The 23,660-nt window shown below is 55.5% G+C and overlaps 1 protein-coding gene across 1 annotated transcript; it reads left to right on the forward strand.

Annotated features, from left to right (window-relative positions):
* The first annotated feature begins 121 nt into the window (after window positions 1-121).
* On the forward strand, window positions 122-23,184 carry ODR4 (odr-4 GPCR localization factor homolog). Its single transcript, XM_056106616.1, has 14 exons — window positions 122-200; window positions 2,067-2,188; window positions 3,358-3,495; window positions 5,484-5,579; window positions 5,784-5,890; window positions 8,325-8,361; window positions 11,007-11,147; window positions 12,172-12,267; window positions 12,963-13,028; window positions 13,670-13,798; window positions 13,885-13,981; window positions 16,663-16,848; window positions 21,456-21,569; window positions 23,084-23,184. The coding sequence occupies exons 2-14, from the start codon at window positions 2,090-2,092 to the stop codon at window positions 23,149-23,151; spliced, it is 1,374 nt and encodes a 457-aa protein (XP_055962591.1). The 5' UTR covers window positions 122-200; window positions 2,067-2,089; the 3' UTR covers window positions 23,152-23,184.
* The last annotated feature ends 476 nt before the right edge of the window (window positions 23,185-23,660 follow it).

Genomic DNA, 23,660 nt, shown 5'->3' on the forward strand with positions numbered 1-23,660 from the left:
TGCGTCATCAGCGCGCGCCGCGGGGAGAGGCGGAGTCTGCGGGATCAGCGCGCACCGGGTGGGAAAAGGCGGCGTCCCTGCGTCATCAGCGCGCGCCGCGGGGAGCTGAGCCGGGCCTCTGCGTCATCAGCGCGCGCCGCGGGGAGCTGAGCCGGGGCCGTGAACGCGCCCCCGTGGGCATCGGGCGGGCGGACGCGCAGGTGGGCGCGCGGGGGGTCGCGCGGGGACAAGCCGGGGCCGGCCGTGGTGGGGGACGCTCCGGCCTGGGCCGGCGATCGCGGAGCCCGTGCGGTTCCGTATGGCCCCGGGGAGGAGGGTCCGCTGCGACCCCGGGCGGGCAGCGGGTCCACGCGCCCCACGGCGACCCCCACCCCCTGGCACCGCCGCGAGCGACCCCCGCGAGCGCAGCGCCCGGAGGACGCGCCCCAAGAACGCGGGACAGGAAAAGGGGAGTGGTTTACTGATGGGTGAAAGGTGCAAGGACACGTGTGCGTAGCACATATGTAGGATATGCAAGAACACACGTGTGACACACGTAGGATATGCAAGATTACATGTGCGTGGCATGTGTGTAGTACATGCAAGAATACATGTGTGTGACATGTAGGATATGCAAGATTACATGTGCATGGCATGTATGTAGGGCATGCAAAAATACATGTGCACAGCATATATGTAGGATATGCAAGAACGCATGTGCATAGCATGTATGTGGGATATGCAAGAATACATGTGCACAGCACATGTGTAGGATATGCAGGGACATGTGTGTGGCATGTAGGATATGCAAGAACATGTGTGTGACACATGTAGAATATGCAAGATTACATGTGCATGGCATGTATGTAGGACATGCAAAAATACATGTGCACGGCACAGATGTAGGATATGCAAGAACGCATGTGTTGCATGTATGTAGGTCATGCGAGACTGCCTGTATGTAGCATATATGTAGGATATGCTAGAGTATACGTATGTAGACCATACGTAGGATGTGCAGGAATTCCCATAGGTAGGATTGCAAGAATATATATGTCTATATGTGTAGGACATACACAGGACATGCAAGAATCCCCCGTGCATCCACACTCCGTCCTCATCCCGTTCCCGGTTTCCCTAGTGTCAGGAGGAGCTGAAGTTGGTTCCCCCCACCCTCGCCTGAGCCCCCAGCAGCGGCAGCCCAAGGCGGTTCCGTTCTGCAGAGGTTCGGATCTGGGGGGTCCAGCAGTGAGAGGGATGGACTTGGTGCTGGCTGGAGCCACTGCAGGGGCCGCCCTCGGGGCCCCTCACTATGCTCCCCCCAGCCCTCGTGCCAGGAACTCTCCCACCTGAGTTTTTTAGCGGGGGGGTGGGGGTCGCACCCGGCGATGCTCAGGGCTGACTCCTGGCTCTGCTCTCAGGAATCGCTCCTGGTGGTGTCGGGGGACCCTGTGGGATGCCAGGGATCGAACCCGGGTCTGCCGCGTGCCAGGCAAGTGCCCTCTGCCCTTGCTCCCTTGCACCCTCCTTTCCCCATTTCAGAAGCGAGAATGTAGGTTCTCTGTGAGGTCGGCAGCGAGGACGGTCTCGAGTGAGCCAAGCTGGTCTGGGTTGTTGTTATTTTTTCTTTTAAGCCATACTTGGTGCCCCTGGGGGTGGGACTGGGCAGTGCTGGAGGGTGAACTTCAGCTCACGGAGCCCCCCTCCCCTTAGGAGGAGATTGGAAATGAGGAACCGGGCCGGGGCTTGGAGCGATGATAGCCCAGCGGGGCGGGCGCTGGCCTTGCATGCAGCCAACGCTGGTTCGACCCCGGCACCTCTGAGCACCACGGGGCTTGCTGCAAAAATGCAAAAAAAAAAGAAGAAAACCCAATGTGCTGACTACCTTGTCTCAGGCTCAGCATTCCTTCCCTACTTCGTGTCAGCCGGGGTTCTCAGTCGGGGGTTTTGCAGTACGGTCAGGGAGACCCCGAGGGGCGGGCTGGAATCCTGCGGTAATGACTCCGTCCTGGTGAGAATCGCGGGTGTTAATTGCACTTGTGTTGTTTTCACCTAAAATCGCTCTTTCTTTCCTCCTCCCGGTGTAGGGGCTTGACGGCAGCCCTGAGCCATGGGCAGGACCTACGTGGTGGAGGAGGCCGTCGGCCGGTATCTCTCCAGCGTCAGCCTCGGAGGAAAGGCGTCCGTCTCCGGCCTGCTCATAGGACAGGCACGTGTCCCACCCGGCTCACCTTCTGAGGGTCACCTTCTGAGCCTCTTCCGGGGGGTGGGCTCTTGAGGGGGCTTCCTAGGCTGTTCCCGGCAGTGCTTGGCTGGCCGGTTGGGCCGGGTGCTTTGGCCCAACAGCAGTGGGAGAGGCTGACCCAAGCTCCCCCAGGCCAGCCTCTCCTGCTGCGAATGTGAGACCCGTGCCCCGGGGTTCACGCCTGCCAGTTCTGCACACATATGTGCACCGCCTGTCCTGGTCTCAGGGAAAGAAGCCCAGGCCACAATCATACGGGCCGGGCTGAGCCACTGGAGAGATCGTCAATGCAGTCACTGTCTTTGCGTTTTTGTGTTTTTGTTTTTGCTCTTTGGGTCCCACCCGGCGATGCTCAGGGCTGACTCCTGACTCTGCACTCAGAAATCACTCCTGGCGGGGCTCGGGGGACCCTAGGGAATGCCGGGGATCGAACCCGGGTCGCCACGTAGAAGGCTAGCACCCTACCCACTGTGCTTTCTTTCTCTCTGGCCCCCAAAGTCATTTAAAAAAAAAAAACGATATTTTCAAGGGGCGTAATATAATCTTCCTATTATACTGATAATATACTGAAGTCTTTGAACATAGTATTTTATTACTACAATATATTAATAACACACTCATAATATTACTGCTTTTTTTTTTTTCATTTTGGGCCACACCTGGCGATGCTCAGGGCTGACTCCTGGCTCTGCACTCAGGAATCACTCCTGGCAGTGCTCGGGGGACCCTAGGGGATGCCGGGGATTGAACCCGGGTCAGCCATGTGCCAAGCAAATGCCCTCCACGCTGTGCTGTCGCTTCAGCCCCCGTTTTTGTGTTTTGAGGGGTTTGGGAGTGGCCGACTCCTGGCTCTGCACTCAAGGACCACTCCTGGTTGGACGCCGGGATCCAGTCCAGGCCGGCCACGTGCAAGGTCAGCGTCCTCCCGCTGTTCTCTCTGGGCCCTTTTTTAGCCTAAGCCCCGTTCATTGCTGTGTCGGAGGCTCTCTGGGAGGGACGCGGCGTGCACCGGTGGTGAATGTGGTGTCGTGGGGGTCCCCACGGCCAGCGTCACTCCCTTCTCCCGTGCCCTGAGAGGCCAACATCCCTCCCCCCGCCGTGTGCCCTGACCAGCTCTTTGAATCGGTTCTTTGCAGCCGTCCCCGCAGAAGGACTACGTGATCCTCGCAGCTAGGACGCCGGCCCGAGAGGAACCCAGCGAGAAGAGCCCCACCCGCCCGGCCGCCCTGGACAGCAGCGTGGACGAGGAGTGGGTGGCCGCGCATGCCTGCCAGGTCCGGTTTACACGTCGAGGAAATCCAGGCCGCCACAGGTCCCGTTGGCAGCCTCCAGAACCGGCGCTGCTTTCCAAAACACAGTTCCATCCGGGCTTATAAATGGTTTTAACCTGCGGGAGCGGGGGGGTCTAGTCTGGTGTCCGAGGGCGGCGTTTCCTTCCTGGGCCCAGCCCGGTCACGAAGTCAAGCTCCCCTGGGCCGGGCCCTCAGAGCCTCATTTGTCTCTGTTTTTCCTTCCTTCATTAGTCACGGTGCAGTTCATTTATTTTTTTCTCCCCCAGAGGTCCTCAAAGATTGGGTTCTCACCACAGTCAGAGGCATATTCCGGGGCCAGTTCCAGGCGGGCAAGCGGAAAGGGGAGAATCGAGGGATCTGGAACGACTTCCCCCCCGGGCACGGGGTCTGCCTGGGGGGGGCCGAGGGCAAGTTGGAGTCCCAGGGACAGTGAGTTGGAGTCCCAGGGAGAGTGATGGACACGCGGCTGGCCTGGGGTGGGGGGGGGGGAGTGGGGGGAGCGTCATGTGCTGAGAACCTGAAAAGACACAGAATCTCTTGGCCCGGTATCACGCCCCGAGAAATTACCAGCACCCAAAAACTTAGACTACAGTTTTTAGCCAACGTTATTTTAGACTAAAGAAAAAAGCAGAAATGACATAAATGTCCACTGAGAGTGAATGCAGGGTGTGTGTGTGTGTGTGTGTGTGTGTGTGTGTGTGTGTGTGTGTGTTTAAACTAGTCTTTTATTTATTTTTTGTTTTGTTTTGGGGCCACACCTGGCGATGCTCAGGGTTGACTCCTGGCTCTGCACTCAGGAATCACTCCTGGCTGGTGCTCGGGGGACCCTATGAGATGCCGAGAATTGAACCCGGGTCGGCCGCGTGCCAGGCCAACGCCTTCCCCACTGTGCTATCACTCCAGCTTTCAACTTTTTTTTTTCTTTTTGGGTCACACCCGGCGATGCTCAGGGGTTACTCCTGGCTTTGTACTCAGGAATCACTCCTGGCAGTGCTCAGGGGACCCTATGGGATGCTGGGGATTGAACCCGGGTTGGCTTCGTACAAGGCAAACATCCTCCCTGTTGTGCTATCGCTCCAGCCCCTGAATTCAGGTTTTTAAGAAAATGTAAGGTCAGGTGAAACAGTGGAAAAATCACAGATTTTTCAAGCCAAGTTCCTGCTGAATACTGGGGGGTTTTTTTTGGGTCCTACCTGGTGATGCTCAGGGGTTCCTCCTGGCTCTGCACTCAGGAAAAGCTCCTGGTGGTGCTCGGGGGACCCTAGGGGAGGCCGGGGATCAAACCCGGGTCAGCCCAAGGCAAACGCCCTCCCCGCTGTGCTATCGCTCCAGCCCTGCGAAATAAATACTCGAGTAGTTGAAACTTAGTTGAGTGTCTCTTCACCTCCTGAGAGGCTCCAACAAGCTCGCAAGTGACAGGTACGTTGGCCGACGTGTCCTCGATGTAAGCCACACTAAGACCCCGGGCCAAGTTTGCAGACCCCCTGGGCCAGGGTCGGCGGCCGCTTCTCAGCAGTGTCCAGGCCTGGATCAGATGAGAAAGTCGGGCCTGGCCGTGGGAACCGTCTGCACAAAGAGGAAAACGTCGGGCCCAGGCCTGTGTCGGGGGCAACAGTGAAGGGACCCCAAAACTCACCAGGGAAAGTCGTGTCTAGTGAGACCCCCCTCTCAGCGAGCCTGGGGCCCAGAGTCGGGAATCTTCAATGAGTCCAGCTGTGGGGAAGCCCCCGGAGACGTTTCTCAAGTGCTGTCCTTCGGGGAGCATCATCGATTGCATTCCCTGGGGTCCAGGGGACCCATTTCTCAAGGTCTCGCCCAGTGTCCAGCGCCGGGCAGAGAATTCTCACTCTCCAGCTGGTGTCCGGTCACTTCATGCAGACACTGCGATGACTTGGGTGGGTGCCCAGGTGTCCCGCCCGGCTTCCGTCCCGGCAGTGCCCGACTGGCCTGACCCAGCTGTCCGTCTCCAGGTGTCCAGGATGCTGCCCGGGGGCCTGCTCGTCCTTGGCGTGTTCCTCGTCACGGCTGCGGAAGCGGGCAGCGAGTTGCAGCACGCCCTGCGCAGGGTGAGTCTCCCCGGGGTTGTGTGGACACGGCGCGTTGCCTTGCTCTGGGGGCCTGCCCGGCTTCCTCCGGGATCTGAAGTCGGGCATCACTCCAGGTTCTGTGGTGCCGGGGGTCGAACCCGGGGTGGACGGAGCAAGGAAAACGCCCCACCTGAAACACCTTCTCTCTCCTCTGTTCCCTCCCTCTGCTCTTTCTCTCCCCAGCTCATTTTCGCCGTGGGCAGGTCTCTGGGCCAGAAGAGATTGTGGCACTTCACGGACGAGGAGACGGCCGAGCGAGCGGTTCTCCACATCTGCTCGTCCACCAAGAAGTATCCTTTCCCGGGGCCTCCGTGCTAGCCTGCCGCGGCCGGGCTGCTGTTTCTCTGAGAGGCGTCTGTTCCTGTCCCCACCGTGAGGCCCAAGACAGCTGGGATTCGGGGTCTCCCTGCAGACAGCGCGTGTCTGGGACGGACGCTTGTCCCTGCAGTGGTGGCGAGAGGGGCTCAGGGTGGTGCCCAGCTCGGGCGCACAGGTGCTATGTGCAGGGTGGGGGCGTCAGGCGAATACAGGTGTGTGTGTGTTTTTTTAACTAGTCTTTTTGTTTTGTTTCGGCTGGAGCGATATCTCAATGGGTAGAGCATTTGCCTAGCACTCGGCCAGCCCGGCCGGCCCAGGTTCAATTCCTCCGTCCCTCTCGGAGAGCCCGGCAGGCTACCGAGAGTATTCCGCCCGCGTGGCAAAGCCTGGCAAGCTCCCCGTGACGTACTTGAGATGCCAAACACAGTAACAACAAAGTCTCCAAAGGAGACGTTACTGGGCCCGCTCAAGCAAATCGATGAACCACGGGAGGACAGTGCTTTGGTTTGTTTGTTTTTTGGGCCACACCCGGCGATGCTCAGGGCTGACTCCCGGCTCTGCACTCGGGACTCACTCCTGGCGGTGCTCGGGGGACCCTATGGGATGCTGGGGATCGAACCCGGGTCGGCCACATGCAAGGCAAACGCCCTCCCCCCTGAACTATCTGGCCCATGTTGTATTTTTTTTTCCAGACTAAATAGGTGAGTTGCATACACTCACGTATATACACACACACACACAACAACAACGTTTTTTGTTTTGGGACCACACCTGGCGATACTTAGGGCTGACTCCTGGCTCTACACTCAGGAATCACTCCTGGCGGTGCTCGGGGGAGGGATCAAACCCGGGTCGGCCACGTGCAAGGCCAACGCCCTCCCCAGTATACTATTGCTCCAGCCCCTATTTTATTAACTTTCAAAATATTGTTTATTATTATTTATTTGAAGGTTGTGCCTCACTTGGCGATGCTCAGGGCTGACTCCCGGCTCTGCACTCAGGGATCACTCCTGGCAGTGCTCGGGGGACCCTATGGGATGCCAGGGATCAAACCTGGATCGGACACATGCCAGGAAAATGCCCTCCCGCCTGTCCTATCGGTCCTGCCCCTGAATACAGGCTTCTAAGAAAATTTAGGCCTGCCCTGGGTCCATCCAGTCCCTCGTCGGGACCCTGCTTTGGAGGATTTAGGAAGGGAAACTGAGGCCTAAGTCAAGGAAGTAATATGATCTGGAGTCAATCAACTTCCAAGTTACAGGCTTGTCTTTTTAACTGTCTTCCTGTGTCCATACACCGGAGTTGTAGTTACACTGGGGGACGGGGGAGGGGTGTCCACGGGGGCCCAGACATGCTGATGTCTGGCCCAGGTCACGTGACTGAGGGCAGGCCCAGGACAGGCGAGGCCCGGAAAGTGTGGATTGCGGAGAGAGGACGTACAGGGGTCAGGTGCGGGCCCATCCCCAGTTCAGTTCCCAGCACCACATTATGGGCCTCCAGGACCCCGTCAGGGGTCACTCCCTCCCGAGTGCAGAGCCAGGATTAGCCCCTAAGCACCCCGGTTTCAGGGGACTGTTACCCTCCCCCCAAACCCCGAGACAAACAGGCCAGAATTCAGCAGGAGATGATTCCTGCAGGACCTGGGCTTCGTTACGCAGGAGCGTTTCGTGTCTGAGGCCAAGGAAGGCGGGTCAGCACCGGGCTTGCCTGGTTCCAGCAGGTCCCACCCCTGGCACCCCCAGGCCCCCCCGAGACCTGCCAGGAGTGAGCCAAGAACACCTCCAGGCGTAGCCCGCAGACAGATTATTTTTTCATGTTTCACGCACGTGGTCTTGGACCCAGAAACCCACCCGGGCTGAACTTCCCCAGAGTCGCTGCCCTTCTGGTCAAGGAGAGCCTGGAGCTGGCAGGAGCTCTCGGGTGATTCTGTGCTCGTCACTGTGGCACTGTCCTCCCGTTGGTCACCGATTTGCTCGAGCGGGTAGCAGGAACGTCTCCATGGTGAGCCTTGTTGTGACTGTGTTTGGCATCTCAAAGACGGCGCGGGGAGCTTGCCGGGCTCTGCCATGTGGGCGGTAGCTTGTTGCCGGGCTCTCCGAGAGGGGCGGAGGAATCGAACCTGGGTCGGCCGCGTGCAAGGCAAACGCCCTCCCCACTGTGCCCTTGTTCCTGTAACTAACGGAATCCAGCAGCAAGAGGCGAGCACTGCTAGCGTCACGAGCACGGCCATCTGCGGTTTGTGCCTCTGCGTTCACACGTACACGTCTGCGTGCACATGACGCACGGCTGGAGTGGTCGGGCTCTGTAGACACTTGAACACAAGAGTTTCGCGTCTTCGTCTGTCCCCGGGTCATTTGTTTTTTCTTTATCGAGTCTTCTCCCGGCCGTTTCTTTCCTTAATTAGTGAAGAATCTCCTGTCGAACGTACGACATCCAGGACCCAAAGGTAAGAACAAGCCTCTCCGGGGGTCTTTCCGCGCCGGCAGCTACTTTTCAAAGAGAAGTAGCTTTGGTCTCGCTTCTGTCCACTTCAGGGCTGTGTTTCCCAAGTACTGTGGTTGTAATGACACCGGAACAAAGCTGTAGTTACACTGGGGGCGGTTGTAGTTACACCGCAATGCAGCTGTGGTTGTTACACTGCAACAGCAGTTGTAGCTACACTGTGACGTGGTTGTAGGTACACGGTGGTGCATTTGTAATCACACTGTAATGCAGTTGTAGTCACACTACTGCGATCGTAGTCACACTGTAACGCAGCTGTAGTTACACTGTAAGGCTGCTTGGTTACACCGTGGTGCAGTCGTAATCACACAGGTACAGCTGTAGTTGCACTGTACTGCAGCTGTCGTTTCACCGTGATGTGGCTCTATCACACTGCACTGCGGTTGTAGTCAGTGTAATGCAGCTGTAGTTACAATGACGAAGCTGTAGTTTTACTGTACTGCAATTATAGTCATGCTGTACTGCGGTTGTAGTTTCGCTGTGATGCAGTTGTTGTCATGCTGTACTTCAACTGTGGTTAGAGTGTGATGCAGTTGTAGTTACACCGTGATGAAGTTGTAGTTACGCTGTACTGCGATTGTAGTCATGCTGTGCTGCGGCTGTTGTTTCACCGTGATGCGGTTGTGCCCCACAGCACTGTGGTTGTCATCAGTGTAATGCAGCTGTAGTTACACTGTGATGAAGTTGTAGTTATGCTGTACTGCAATCGTAGTCATGCTGTACTGCAGTTGTAGTTTTGCTGTGGTGCAGTTGTTGTCACACTGTACTTCGACTGTGGTTAGAGTGTGATGCAGCTGTAGTTACACGGTGATGAAATTGTTGCTTCACCGTACTGCATTTGTAGTCGTGCTGTACTGTGGTTGTAGTTTCACCATGATGCGGTTGTGCCACACTGCACTGCAGTTGTAGCTAGTGTAATGCAGCTGTAGTTACAATGTGATGAAGTTGTAGTTACGCTGTACTGCGATTGTAGTTGTGCTGTACTGCAGTTGTAGTCTCACCGTGATGTGGTTGTTGTCGCGCTGTACTTCGACTGTGGTCAGAGTTTGATGCAGCTGTAGTTACACGGTGATGAAATTGTTGCTTCACTGTACTGCATTTGTAGTCGTGCTGTACTGTGGTTGTCGTTTCACTGTGATGCGGTTGTGCCACACTGCACCGCAGTTTTAGTTACTGTAATACTGCTGTAGTTACGCTGTGACGAAGTTGTAGCTACGCTGTACTGCAATTGTAGTCATGCTGTACTTCGGTTGTAGTCATGCTGTGCTGCGGTTGTAGTCACATGCTGTGCTGCGGTTGTAGTCATGCTGTACTTCGGCTGTGGTTAGAGTGTGATGCAGCTGTAGTTACAGTGTGATGCAGTTGTAGTTTTGCTGTAGTGCATTTGTGCTCATGATGTATGCGGTTGTAGTTCCATTGTGATGCGGTTGTGCCACACTGCACTGCGGTTGTAGTCAGTGTAATGCAGCTGTCGTTACACTGTGGCGAAGTTGTCGTTATGCTGTACTGCAATTTTAGTCGTGCTGTACTGCGGTTGTAGTTTCACCATGATGCGGTTGTTGTCACACTGTACTTCGGCTGTAGCTAGAGTGTGATGTAGCTGTAGTTACACTGTGATGCAGTTGTAGTCACACAGTGATGCAGTTGTCCTTACACAGTGATGCAGTTGGAAGTGTCACCAGTTGTGTTCCACAAGTGCACTGGCTTTTCCCTGCTCAAGATGAGTCTTGCTCTGCTGTCCCTCCCCCTGTGCCCTATTCAGCCTGGGAGGCCCCAGGGTGACAGTCACAGGGGCTGCGTCCAGGCTCAGTGTTGGAGAGCAGTGAGCCCTGTGCCGTGCCATCCGCAGGGATGAGACAAGAACCTGGGTCTGACCCTCGGAGCCTCTCACTGACCCTGTGAGCCCGGCAGAAGCCGGAGACTCAACGCTTTCCCGTGAGCTCGAGACCCCTCCCCCACTCAGGGCGCATCAGATCCCCCAGCTGTGCTCCGTCTGTCCCTTCCTCGGCCAGCCTGCTCTGTTCTCGCTGTGCTGGGGCACGTGAGATGGCATGATCTCTTCCCACTTGCCCACGCTGCTCGGTCTACAACCAGAGGACGTTGTACAGATCCACGTTCTTTACATTGTTGTCACGAAGTTCACTTCATCACACCGACACCGTTTCTGTAGGCAGAAACGCAAGGAGATTTAGTTAACCGGCAGCCGGCATCCAGACAGAATCGCGACCCAGCGTAGACGGACAGCGCATTGCTCTCTGTACGGGGAACTTCCTGGCACTGGGTCTCACACTCGTGAGGCAGAAAGAAGCACCGGGGAAGGATTAGGGGCACTGAGGCAGGAGGGCATTGCGGGGTCCTGGGGATGGACAGTGCTGTGTAACGTCCACCAAGGCTGCTCTGGGTTTCCGCGTGATCAGCCGTCTGGTTTCCGACCGTTCAGCCCTGCCCACGTCCTTGAATGGACCGGTGGGGTCCCTGCCCCCAGCTCCCTGCCTTCGCTATCTGACGGTGGGTCCCGGGGCCCTGGGGGTCAGACTGAGGCTCCCCGAGTCCCTCACAGGGCGTGTCCCTCCCTTCTTGCTGCTCCAGAGCTCGGCCAAGCCTGCGGACTGGAAGTACCAGAGCCGGCTCTCGGCGTCCTGGCTCTCCCTGGAGTGCACGCTGGATGTCAACCTGCACATCCCGCTGTCCGCTGCAGCCGCCAGCTGCCCTCTGGAGAAGAACACCAAGGTACCGGGGCGAGCGCGTCTCCTGCTGCCCCTGCCGTGGAGATCGCCTGCTCCTGGGAAGCTGGCGTCTCGCGGTCGCCCGGCCACGTGAGAAGCCCAGAAGTGGGCCACACCCCCATGTGCAGCTGTCGGTCATAAGGGCATCTCCTCGGTGCTGGGCGTTTGCGCTACAGGCAGTGTGACGGTGAAAAAGTGACCAACATTCGAAAATTTGTGCTGGCCCTTGATCTTCAGTTTTCATCTTTCCTGTTTGAGAAAATCTGATTTCCGAGGGTTTTGTTTTGTTTTGTTTTTGTTTTTGTTTTTGGCTTTTTGGGTCCCACCCGGCGATGCTCAGGGGTTCCTCCTGGCTCTGCATTCAGGAATTACTCCTGGAGGTGCTCAGGGGACCCTATGGGATGCCGGGGATCGAACCCGGGTCGGCGGCGTGCAAGGCAAACGCCCTCCAGGCTGGTCTATGGCTCCAGCCCTCTTTCCTTCCTTTTTTCCTTCCTTCCTTTCTTCATTTCTTTCGTTCTCTTTCTACCTTCCTTCCTTCCTTCCTTCCTTTCTTCCTTTTTTTTTTCTTTTTGGGTCCCACCCGGCGATGCTCAGGGCTGACTCCTGGCTCTGCACTCAGGAATCACTCCTGGCGGTGCTCAGGGGACCCTGTGGGATGCCGGGGATCAAACCCGAGTCGGTCACATGCCAGGCCAACGCCCTCCCCGCTCTGGCGCCATTTTTTTCACATTTTTTCACACGATCCTGGGAATGCTCACATGGGCTGACCGTGGTAAGGTGTTCGCGGTGCTTCCTATCTGTGATCGGATTTGGATTTGGGGGGTCAGGATCAGAAAGACTTGGCGAAGGCTGGGCACAGTGCCAGGCCCTCGGGGTGAACCATTGTGGGGATGAGACAGAATCTGAGTCCCAGACTCCCGACACTTGGGGGCTTGGGGGGCCTCAGCGTAGGAGGAGGAAATACAGGCTGACGGGGCTTCACTGAGGGGACCCCCGCCTGAAAGGTCTTGTGCCATCTTTTTCAGAACGGGCTTGCACGCTGGGCCCAGCAGATCGAAAACGGCGTCTACCTGATTAACGGGCAAGTGAAGGATGAAGACAGTGACCTGGTAGAAGGGCAGGTGAGTCGCGGGGAGTCACCTCGTGAAATCCTCTGGGCCGAAGGAAGGAAGAGGGAAAGGTTAGAATGTCGCCTTTGGTCCTTGCTCTGTGGAAACCCCCATTCTCCTCTCAGTGTCAAAGCCGGGCCCAGCAAGTGCACTGCCAGGAGGGATTCCTGAGTACAGAGCCAGGAGTCAGCCCTGAGCATCGCCGGGTGGAACCCAAGAAGCAAAATAATAACAATAATAATAATGATAATAATAATATCGGGTCCATCACCCAGTTCAGCACCTTGATCAATATCTGGTCCATCCATAGGGGCTGGAGCAATAGCACAGCGGGGAGGGCGCTGGCCTGGCACGCAGCCAACCCGGGTTCGATCCCCGGCATCCCCTAGGGTCCCCCGAGCACCGCCAGGAGTGATCCCTAAGTGCAGAGCCGGGAGTCAGCCCTGAGCATCACCGGGCGGGACCCAAAAAGCAAAAAAATAAAAAATAAAAATCATCAACTTTAAAAAAACAAAAGAAGTACAGATTAATTGATGTAGAATACACAAGCGTAGAAAGCCTGAAATTTTACGAATGCTCCAACTTTTCCCCCAGGTCACTTAGTTCCCTAAAATGATCCTTCAGGTTCTATCCTATAGTCTTAGTAATTTTTTTTTCTTAAACTATCGCATTTTTTTCACCTGTTTTTCTTTCTTTCTTATTTCCAGAAAAAGTCCAGAGGGAACACCCAAGCAGCCAGTCCCTCCTTCGATGTCCGGGTGCTAAGGCAGCTGGTAAATATTTTTAGACGCCACTTCCCCGAAACCTGCCGCTTCCTAGAAAAGCCTGATCCCGGGCCGCCTTTAGTGTTTGTCAGGCCGGAGTCAGGATGTGGCGGATCATCCAGCATTAGAAGCTCGCAGCTCTGGGAAAGTGACTCCCAGGAAAAAAAAAACTTGACGAAATCCAGTGGGGGCCTTTAATCTGCCTGTTCTTAGAGCTGGGAAGTGGGACAGATAGCACAATGGGTAGGGCTCTTGTCTTGCAGTCCAGGAAGGTGGCGGCCTCCCCCCCACACACCCAAAGAATCAGACCCCACGTCGTAGAGAGTTGCTTCGATGGGAGACTTAGGGGAATCCAAACGGGTTCAGGTGTGTGTATATGTGTGATAGTTACCCTAAAGGTTAAATCATTCTGGGGCATCTCTGGAAAGTTGGAGGGGGTGCTGATCCGAGTTCTCTGCAAATCGCCCTGATTTGCCGGAACTGTTTGACACAGTGACAGGTCACAGCGGGGCGGGGGGGAGGTCTCAGAATGCTCAGCCTGGCTTCAGCCGTGTCCAGGTGACACGCAGGTTCCAGACATTCCGGGAGCTTCCGTGCCGTCCTTGGCTCAAGGCCGCCGGAGCCTTCATCGATGGGGTCTTGTCTCTCAGCTCCTGAGCCCGGACCACAGATCCACGGCCACCGTCCAGGTCTGCAGCGGCTCCGTGAACCTCAGGGGCGCCGTCAAGTGCCGGGCCTATCTCCATGGCAACAGGCCCAAGGTCAAGGACGCCCTACAGGTACCGTGGGGGGGAGGGCCGGTTCTCCCCAGAGGCCCGCCTGGCTCGGCTCGGAAGCCTCTGGCAGTGACCGTTTGTCGCCATAGGCCGTGAAACGGGACATCCTGAACACGCTGGCCGACCGCTGCGACCTCCTGTTCGAGGAGTTGCTTCTGAACGAGAGCCCCGAGGGGAAAGCCAAGAGTATGTTCTTGACTCTCTGTTCTTGCACACGGCTTGCTGGCAGTCTCGGGAATGGCTGGGTGGGGGGTGGGGGGTCGCCCAGGGGCCAGGTGCTCAGCATAGAGGAGGCCCCAGTCGGTCACAGTGGTAACAGCCATGTGACCTCTAACTGCTCTCGCCTCTGACCATCTTTATCAATGAGAAATCCTCAGTCATCAGCCCCTAAAGTAACGCCTTCGTAGCAATCCGGATCTTTGATAATTCTGGAAGGGGGCCGGAGGATAGCCCAGTGGGGAGGGTATTTGCCCTGCACGCGGCCGACCCAGGTTCGATCCCTGGCATCCCATAAAGGTCCCCTGAGCACTGCCAGGAGTGATTCCTGAGTGCAGAGCCAGGAGTCAGCCCTGAGTAATTCTTGCTCCCTCCAAAAAATAAATGAGATAGATCAGGGTCTGAGAGACAGTACAGCACGGAGGGCATTGGCCTGGCACGTGGCCGACCTGGGTTCGATCCCCGGCATCCCATAGGGTTCCCTGAGCACTGCCAGGAGTGATCCTGAGTGCTGAGCCAAGAGGAACCCCTTTTTGTGATCCAAAAGCACCCCCCCCCCCAAAATTCTGGAATAAGGATTTTGAAAGGATTTCTTTTTTTTGCTTCTGCCAAAAAAAGGTAAACACATTTTAAATGAATAGCGAATGAGTTTTTCCAAGATGTTATTTAGAATCACATGACTTATTATTTATATTGCAGTACCTATTGATAAAAAAAAAAATACTTGAATAGGTTGAACTTGGGGTCGGTCCTGAACTGGTCATTGTTCTAACCAGATGTTTCTGGAGGGTAAAGTTTAGCGCCTCTGTCTCTGGCCTCGTTGGCTCTTTTCGGGCTCAATATTTAGGGCACGGTGAGTCTGTCCTTGTTTGACCGGCGGGGACAGAGACAGTGAGAAAAGGAACCCCATCTGCTCCCGTCCTCGGAGCCATGATTGTAGAGACTCTGTTTCACCACCAGGAGCCAGTCTGGGCAAAAGGAATGAAACTGGTTCCACTCCAGAGCCCTTAGAAAAAACAAGAAAGACAAGCTCCCGGGCCGCCTGGCAGACGCACACTGATTCAAGTGGGCGATTCCCCACTTGGGCCCCGGAGATGCTCCTTCCCGACTTCTGTTTGTAGCTAGATCAGGAAACGGAGATTAGGGTGAGCCCCGGGTCCCCTGAAGGACCTGCACAGTCCCGGGGGTGTGGTCAGGTGTTGAACGTGACGGTAATCACATACATTTAGGCAGACGAGAACCAGGCTAGAAATTGGGAGGGATAGATTTTACTTGGTGAGTACCCCCCACCCCCCGCCCCAAACATAGTTTACTCCTTAGTAAAATCTAGTTCAGTGTTTTAAAAACTGATATAATGCTTTTTTTTTTTTTTTTTTTTTTTGCTTTTTGGATCACACCCAGCGATGCACAGGGGTCCCTCCTGGCTCTGCAGTCAGGGATTACTCCTGCCGGTGCTCGGGAGACCATAGGGGATGCCGGGGATCGAACCCCAGTCAGCTGTGTGCAAGGCAAACACCCTCCCCACTGTGCTATCATTCCAGCCCCCATGTAATGCTGTTTAAGGACAGGCATGGTGAGATCAAGAGCAGATCCCAATGCAGACAGGGAAGTGGGGGCCCGAGGGAGCCAGTCAGAGGCTAGGGTACGGCTGAGGGGCGACTCCCAGCGGGCAGGGAGCTGGGTAAGAGCCGTGGGTCTCCAAGCTCAGTGCAGTGACTGGCTTGCCTGAGGGGGAGATCTTGCTGAGATGCAGTCTTCACACAGGGCAGAGCCACGGAGACAGACAGGAACTCTCGAGGCAGGAGTGTCCCTCCCCTGGCCATTCCAGGAAGCCAGAGAGGCCCGTGGGCCCACACAGAGCCAGGTGTAGAACAGGACCCAGTGAGACCGACCTGGCTTGGTTGCAGTTTCATTTCCATAGGCCCAAACCCACGGCTACTGCTGTATACCCGGCCGTACACCCGACAGTACACAGGCAGACCCAGCAATACACAGGCAGTACACCCAGCAATACACCCGGCAGTACAGAACAGTGTACCCGACAGTACACAGGCAGTACACCCGATAGTACACCCGGCAGTACAACCAACAATACACAGGCAGTACACCCAGCAGTACACAAGCAGTACACCTGGCAGTACAGAACAGTACACCCGACAGTACACAGGCAGTACACCAGCAATACACTCAGCAGTACAGAACAGTACACCTGACAGTACCCCCAACTATACATAGGCAGTACACCCGACAGTATACCCAGCAATACAGAGGCAGTACACCAGCAATACACCCGACAGTACAGAACAGTACACCCAGCAGTACACAGGCAGTACACCTGACAGTACACCCAGCAGTACACTGGCAATACACCTGGCAGTACAGAACAGTACACCTGACAGTACACCTGGCAGTACACAGGCAGTACACCAGCAATACACCCAGCAGTACAGTGATAGTACACCTGGCAGTACACCCGGTAGTGGACCTGGTAGTACACCTGGCAGTACACAGCCAGTACATTCGGCAGACACCAGCAGTACACCCAACAGTGCACAGGCGGTCCACCAGTGTGCAGGAGGCGTCCGCGGGCCCCCCTGCCCCCCCCCCCCCCAGTGCTGGCTGACTTGAACCCGACTGCCTCTCCCCTGCAGGCCCCCAGAAGGAGACCCACGTGCTCCCTCTCCGGGTGTTCGTCCCCATCCCCGGCTCCACGGTGATGCTGTGTGACTACAAGTTTGCCGACGACTCTGCTGAAGAGATCAGAGATCATTTCGCAGATATGTTGGATCACAGTTTCCCAGCGGAAGACCTGGAAGTTGCCGAGGAGGTCAGCCCAGGTAACGGCGTGGAGTTAAGTCAGCCCGCCCCTAAGGTCACCCGCATCCTGACGGGGCTGACAGCCGGACGGCCTGTCTCGAGGGTTCTTTGAAGCTTGATCCATTTGATGCTGCAGAATGCTAACCAAGGGGCTGGGGCAACAGTCCAGTGTGGAGGGCACTGGCCTTGCACACGGCTAACCCGGGTTCAATCCCCGGCATCCCCTAGGGTCCCCCAAGCACCGCCAGGAGTGATTCCTGAGTGCAGAGCCAGGAGTCAGCCCTGAGCATCTCCGGGTGGGACCCATAAAGAAAGGAAACACACACACACACACACACACACAGAATGTTAACCAGAGTACCTTGGCTGGGTCTGACCCCTTTCACTTTCTTTCCTCCTGTGGGGTCAGAGGGCACGGCTGGCCTGCTGAGGCCACTCCCAGCAGAGGGAGGGGTGGCCCTGAGTTGCTGTGGCCAGCCTAGGCCTCCTGCAGGGAGAGTTCCCGGGCTCGAGCTGCCCCCACGCCTCTGTTTAGTTTTTTTTTTCTTAATGACAGTAAAACCAAATTTTATATAACAATGCGGGCAATGCAGTTTGTCCTTTAGCTAGTTGCAAACATGCATCTTTTCTATTATTTTGAATCTCATTTTTTTTTAAATTTGATTGATGCATATTTAGTTTCTAAGTCACTTACACACGCAGTTGGGTTTTTTTTCCCCTAAAACAACTAGACCAAAATTGAAAATACTTTAGATTTTTTCCAAACTCAGTAGCTTTCCCCAAAACAAATGCAGCCTTAATTTGATACAGATCTATATAGCCTTGAGGTGTGTCTTTTATCATGAGTTATCTCAGAACCCATTCTTTCCGTTATTGGATTAAGTATCAGGTCACAAAGTTATTTGTTTTATTTTTTAAACACTTTGCAAACATCTCTGTGCCATTTCCCTTTTCTTTTTCAATGGGCAAGAATTTTTTATTTCTTTTAAATGTTTAGGGGAAATACTTTCTACACAGAGAGAGGAAACGCAGAATGAAAGTAACTGGCATTGTAAAACTTGCAAATCATTAACTCCTGAATTAATATTAAAGCGTAAAGGTATTCTTTGAGAACCCATCAATACTTTTTTTTTGTTTTTTTTTTTGCTTTTTGGGTCACACCCGGCGATGCTCAGGGGTTACTCCAGGCTCATGCACTCAGGAATTACTCCTGGTGGTGCTCGGGGGACCATATGGGATGCTGGGAATCAAACCTGGGTCAGCCATGTTGGCTGGGTGCAAGGCAAATGCCCTCCTCGCTGTGCTATGGCTCCAGCCACCTTTTTTTTTGCTTTTTGAGTCACACCTGGTGATGCTCAGAGCTGACTCCTGGCTCTGCACTCAGGAATCACTCCTGGCGGTGCTCGGGGGACCCTATGGGATGCTGGGAATCGAACCCAGTTTGGCCGCATGCCAGGCAAACACCCTCCCCGCTGTGCTATCACTCCCGCCCCTAGGGTCCATCAACACTTTTTAAAAATATTCAAAATGAAGAGTTTCTGCCCAGACGGCGTTAGGTTAATTCAGATTGGAAAGCAATTCCTACACAAGTCGGCGTTATTGAGCCCAAACCTGGCTCCTCTTCTTCTTTCCTGGTGAAATGAAATCTGGCTTCATTACTCCATCGTGCGAGACAGCTTGCCAAGTAGTTGCTATGTTTAAAATACACATTTTGCTGCATGATTATCTTAAAATAACATCACTTGAAATGTCTTAGGGATAAAGAATAATTTGTCCAAGTGACTCACTCAAGGTGAGGAATAACTGTGCCTTTCGGGCGTGAGTCACCCGGTCGTAGATATCCACCACCGTTCAGATGCGTGTCTTACAGTGTCCGCTTGGGCCCCGGGGCCTCTCCTCTGCCTGCCATCTTCATCTTTTCCAAGGGGGCCTTGGCTCTCGGGCTGAGCTGCTGCCCCTGACTGGCTGACAGGGACGATGTTATTACTGGGAAGGGAGATTGGGGGGTGGGGGAGTGACCCAGATTGTTAACGGCTACACCTCTGACTCCCATGAAGCCTCCTGAAGTTAGAACGTCGGGGTGGGAGGGAGAGTTAAGGGCAGGCCAGCGTCCTCAGAGACGCACCCCAGCTGGGGCCTCCACCCTCAGCCCCCGCTCGGACCTCATTGGCTCCAGAAGTCAGGTTTCTCCTGATTATTGTGGAGTTTGGTTTGCTCATAAAAGTGCAGGGTTGGTGCCGGAGCGATAGCCCAGTGGGGAGGGTGTTGGCCTGGCACACGGCCGACCCGGGTTCGATCCCCGGCATCCCATAGGGTCCCCCAAGCACCGCCGGGAGTGATCCCAGAGTGCAGAGCCAGGAGTCAGCCCTGAGCATCGTCGGGTGGGACCCAAGAAGCAAAATAATAATAATAATAATATCTGGTCCATCACCCAGTTCAGCACCTTGATCAATATCTGATCCATCCATAGGGGCTGGAGCAATAGCACAGTGGGGAGGGCGTTGGCCTTGCACATGGCCAACCCGGGTTCGATCCCCGGCATCCCCTAGGGTCCCCCGAGTACCGCCAGGAGTGATTCCTGAGTGCAGAGCCGGGAGTCAGCCCTGAGCATCGCTGGTTGTGACCCAAAAAGCAAAAATAATAAAATAAAGTTCAGGTACTGGCAAAGTGCTGGTGACACGACCTGGGTCTTGAGAGTGATTCAAGCCTCCAGGCCCTCGATTCCGACAGAGAAACGCCAGCACGAAAGCTCTCTCTCCCCCCTGGGTTCAGATCAGTGTTCTGGGAAGAATTCTTCAACCTCCCAACCTGGGCCGGAGGGAGCCTGCCAGGACTAAGCCCTGGGCCCCATCAGCTCTGGCTCCCAAACCCAAATACATAAACTCAAGGAAGGCACCGTGCAGCAAGGGAGCATCTTGACTGATGCGGATTGTTTGGCAAAGAGGCGCTGACCAACCTCAGGAGAGTGACCGTCCCCTGTAGCGAGTCGGCGTCAAAGGCACCACGTGACAGACACAGCCACTGTGTGTCCGTTTATAATCCAGTCCCCGGCACGGAACCCACCTCCGTTTCGTTTGGCGGCTCAGTGTGTTATAAAAAGGCAGGTGGGTGGAGAGCTCTCCGGGCCCCTTATCGAGCTGATTTCACCTGGGCACTCCAGATGGAGCAGATGCAGTCTCCTCACCTGCTCCAGCTGGAATTGCAGTGACCAAGAGCTTCCACAAGCAAGGCCCAGGTATGCAGGTTCCAGACTAAATCTCCAGGCCGCACGGTGGCAGAGGACCTGGGCCGTCCCTCCCCAGGTCCCCGCCCGCCCAGAAGACTGGCTGTCACGCCCACAATTTGCCTCTGCGCACCATCTATATCCCTGGCCCGAGACTCCCAGTTGAATCCCAAAATGGATTCGTGCCATACGGAGTTGTCCCTGGAAGCCATTGACAGACTAGAAATTGACGTTGATCATCTCGGCCGCGCGAGCTCTCGTGGTCTTCAAAATGAGCGGTGGGGGGCTGGAGCAATCGCACAGCGAGTGGGGCGTTTGCCTGGCACGCGGCCAGCCTGGGTTCAGATTCCCGGCATCCCACAGGGTCCCCTGAGCACCGCCACGAGTCATTCCTGAGTGCAGAGCCAGGAGTCAGCCCTGAGCATCGCGGGTGGGACCCAAAAAGCAAAACAAGAAAATGAGCAACGGAAAATCAATGATCTTGCGTCTGCCCCTGGCAGGCAGGCTTGAATGGCGGCGGGAAATTTCGACCAAACCATAATGCCCAAAATGAGAGAGAGAATATTGGGGAGATTGTCTGCCCTGGAGGCAGGGTGAGGACTGGGATGTGGGTGGCGGGGAATGTGCACTGGTGGAGGGATGGGCGTTCCATCGTTGTGCGGCTGAATCTCAAACGTGAAAGCTTTGTAACTCTGTCTCACGGTGATGCAGTTAAAAAAGAAAAAAAACTAATGAGTTCGTGCCCAATTCAGTCACCTTCCTCAACGGCTGAACAAATAGCAGAGTACTCCTACATTGTCACTTGTCGTCCTGTTGTGCGCCGATTTGCTCGAGCAGGCGTCAGTAACGTCTCCATCTGTCCCTGTTGCGTGATAGTGTTGCCCAATGGCGTATTGGAGGCTCTTTCGGGGTCAGGGAATAAGACCCGTTATTGGGGTTTTTTTTTTTTTTTTTTGCTTTTTTTTTGGGCCACACCCGGCGATGCTCAGGGGTTACTCCTGGCTTTGCACTCAGGAATCACTCTTGGCGGTGCTCGGGGACCATATGGGATGCCGGGGATCGAACCCGGGTCGGCCACGTGCAAGGCAAACACCCTACCCGCTGCACTATTATTGTTCCAGCCCCAAGACCCGTTATTGTTACTATTTTTGGCATATCAAATGCGTCACGGGGAGCTGGCCAGGCTCTGCCGTACGGGCGGGATACTCTGGGTAGCTCGCCGGGCTCTCCAAGAGAGACAGAGATAAGATTGGGCATCGATGAGATTACATGGCGCCGGGGGGCAGTTTGTGGGTGTCGAAAGGCAGGAGGAGAAAAAGTGGGAGTTCGTGTGTGTGTGTCGTTTCCAAGTGCGTATTTCAGCGGTATTCTTTCCTTCTGGATTTGTTGTTTCCCTCTTAACAGTGTGTCTCGTGAGTTCCGCCACAAATCCTGAAGCACCTCCAGACAGCCTGAGTGTCCAGCAGTCAGCACAGCCCAGCGACACCACCATCGTACTGAAGATCCAGCAGAACCTAGGTACTCGGTTTCCTCGAGAGCATCGCAAGGGTGATGCCCGGGACTTGGGCTTTCCTGCCGTCTTTAACATCACTTCACTTCCGTACAAGTGTCGGGCTAACTTCTGGTCGGCCCCGTAACACCAGGAGCGGCCCCCGAGTCTCCCCAGGGCCCCCCAAGAAGGGAAAAGAAAAGTTAGATTCAGCCAGTATTTACTGACAATGGTATAAAAGTCCAGGTCTGTGAAGGATTTTAGGTCACAGTTATCCCAAGCGCCCTCACAGTCCACACTTCCTGTTAGTTTTGTCGCTGTTTTAGAAGGAAAACGTGTTGAGGTGGTTTTAAAAATAAGAGTCAGGGGCTGGGGCGATAGTACAGTGAGGAGGGCGTTGGCCTGGCACACAGCTGACCTGGGTTCGATCCCCGGCGTCCCATAGGGTCCCCCAAGTACCGCCAGGAGTGATTCCTGAGTGCAGAGCCCAGAGTCAGCCCTGAGCATCACCGGGTGGGACCCAAGAAGCAAAATAACAATAATAATAACCATGGTCACAGGTCACAGTCCTCCCGTTGTTCATCGATTTGCTAGAGCGGGCCCAGTAACATCTCCATCGTGAGACTTGCTGTTACTGTGTTTGGCATATCGAATACGTCACGGGGAGCTTGCCAGGCTTTGCCGTGCGGGTGAGATACTCTTGGTAGCTTGCCGGGCTCTCCGAGAGGGGCGGAGGAATCGAACTTGGGTCGGCCATATTGGCCGCTTGCAAGGCAAATGCCTTACCCACTGTGCTATCGCTCCAGCCCAATAATAATGATAATAATAATAATATCTGGTCCATTACACAGTTCAGCACCTTGATCAATATCTGGTCCATCCATAGGGCCTGGAGTGATAGCACAGTGGGGAGGGCGTTGGCCTTGCACACGGCCAACCCGGGTTCGATCCCCGGCATCCCAGAGGGTCCCCAAGCCCTGCCAGGAGTGATTCCTGAGTGCAGAGCCGGGAGTCAGCCCTGAGCATCGCCGGGTGGGACCCAAAAACTGAAAAACTGAACGATAAGAGTCACACTAGTGCTTCCTGACCTCACATTCCCGAAACAGCTCTTCTGGAAGAAGCTGACGCGCCTTCTAGACCCCCGGAGAAAAGGCCAGAAGCAGGGCGGGGCTGGCCGGGGCCGGGAAGCCCCCGGTGTGGTCTCTCCCCGTCAGTTCTGTTCTGAATTCACAAGAATCCCCCAGGATCAGATAAAAGCGCCAGGCTGGGTGGGAACAAGACAGATTCCCGGACGGTCGGGTCTGAGTCCCTGCGGCTCCCGTGCACCCAGGCCCGCCTTGCCAGCACGGAGACACACACCCATCGGGGCTGGCCCGGAGAAGCCACGCAGCTTCAATGGGGCCATCGGCATCTATTCCTGCAGCCCCTACACCCAGTGTCTTGGCCCCTGGGCCTCGCCTGGTGCCCACTGTCCTGGTTGTGCCCGGGACACACAGCAGGCAGGCCTCGCCTTCCCTCTACCGCCTTCCCTCTGTCCCTACAGGAATGATCGCGGCCCTGGCCGTGGCAGCCGTGGCCGCTGGCGTCTCCTTCCATTACTTCAGCGATTAGGACGAAGGCCCGGAGCTTCCCCCCCCACCCCCCGAGGGACCCTCGCCTGTGGCAGAGCAGCCCACGCCACCCACCTCCTGGCCGGGTGCTGGGGGCTCAGGAGGAAACACCAGCTCTCCGGGGTCGGGCTGCACAAAACCCCACAGGCTTGCAGAAATAAAGTCGAGCATCTGCGTGGAATCGATCAGAACAAACCATTTTTCCTTGTTCATTGTTTTTCGTTTTTGTGTGTTTGTTTTTTGTTTTTTAAACTGGCTGGAGATTTTTGTTGTATTGGTCTGGATCATATATTGGTCGGTTTGTGACTGTTCAGCCAAGGTTGTCTGTCTGTCTGTCTGTCTTAGTCACAGAACGAAGGAGAAATTGCAGGGCCGGAGCGACAGTACAGTGGGGAGGGTGTTTCCCTTGCATGTAGTCGACCCGGGTTCGATCCCCGGCATCCCCTAGGGTCCCCTGAGCATCGCCAGGAGTGATTGCTGAGTGCAGAGCCAGGAGTCAGCCCTGAGCAT

This window comes from Sorex fumeus, unplaced genomic scaffold (genome assembly GCF_029834395.1).
Source record: "Sorex fumeus unplaced genomic scaffold, SorFum_2.1 ptg000135l, whole genome shotgun sequence".
Taxonomy (NCBI): Eukaryota; Metazoa; Chordata; class Mammalia; order Eulipotyphla; family Soricidae; genus Sorex; species Sorex fumeus.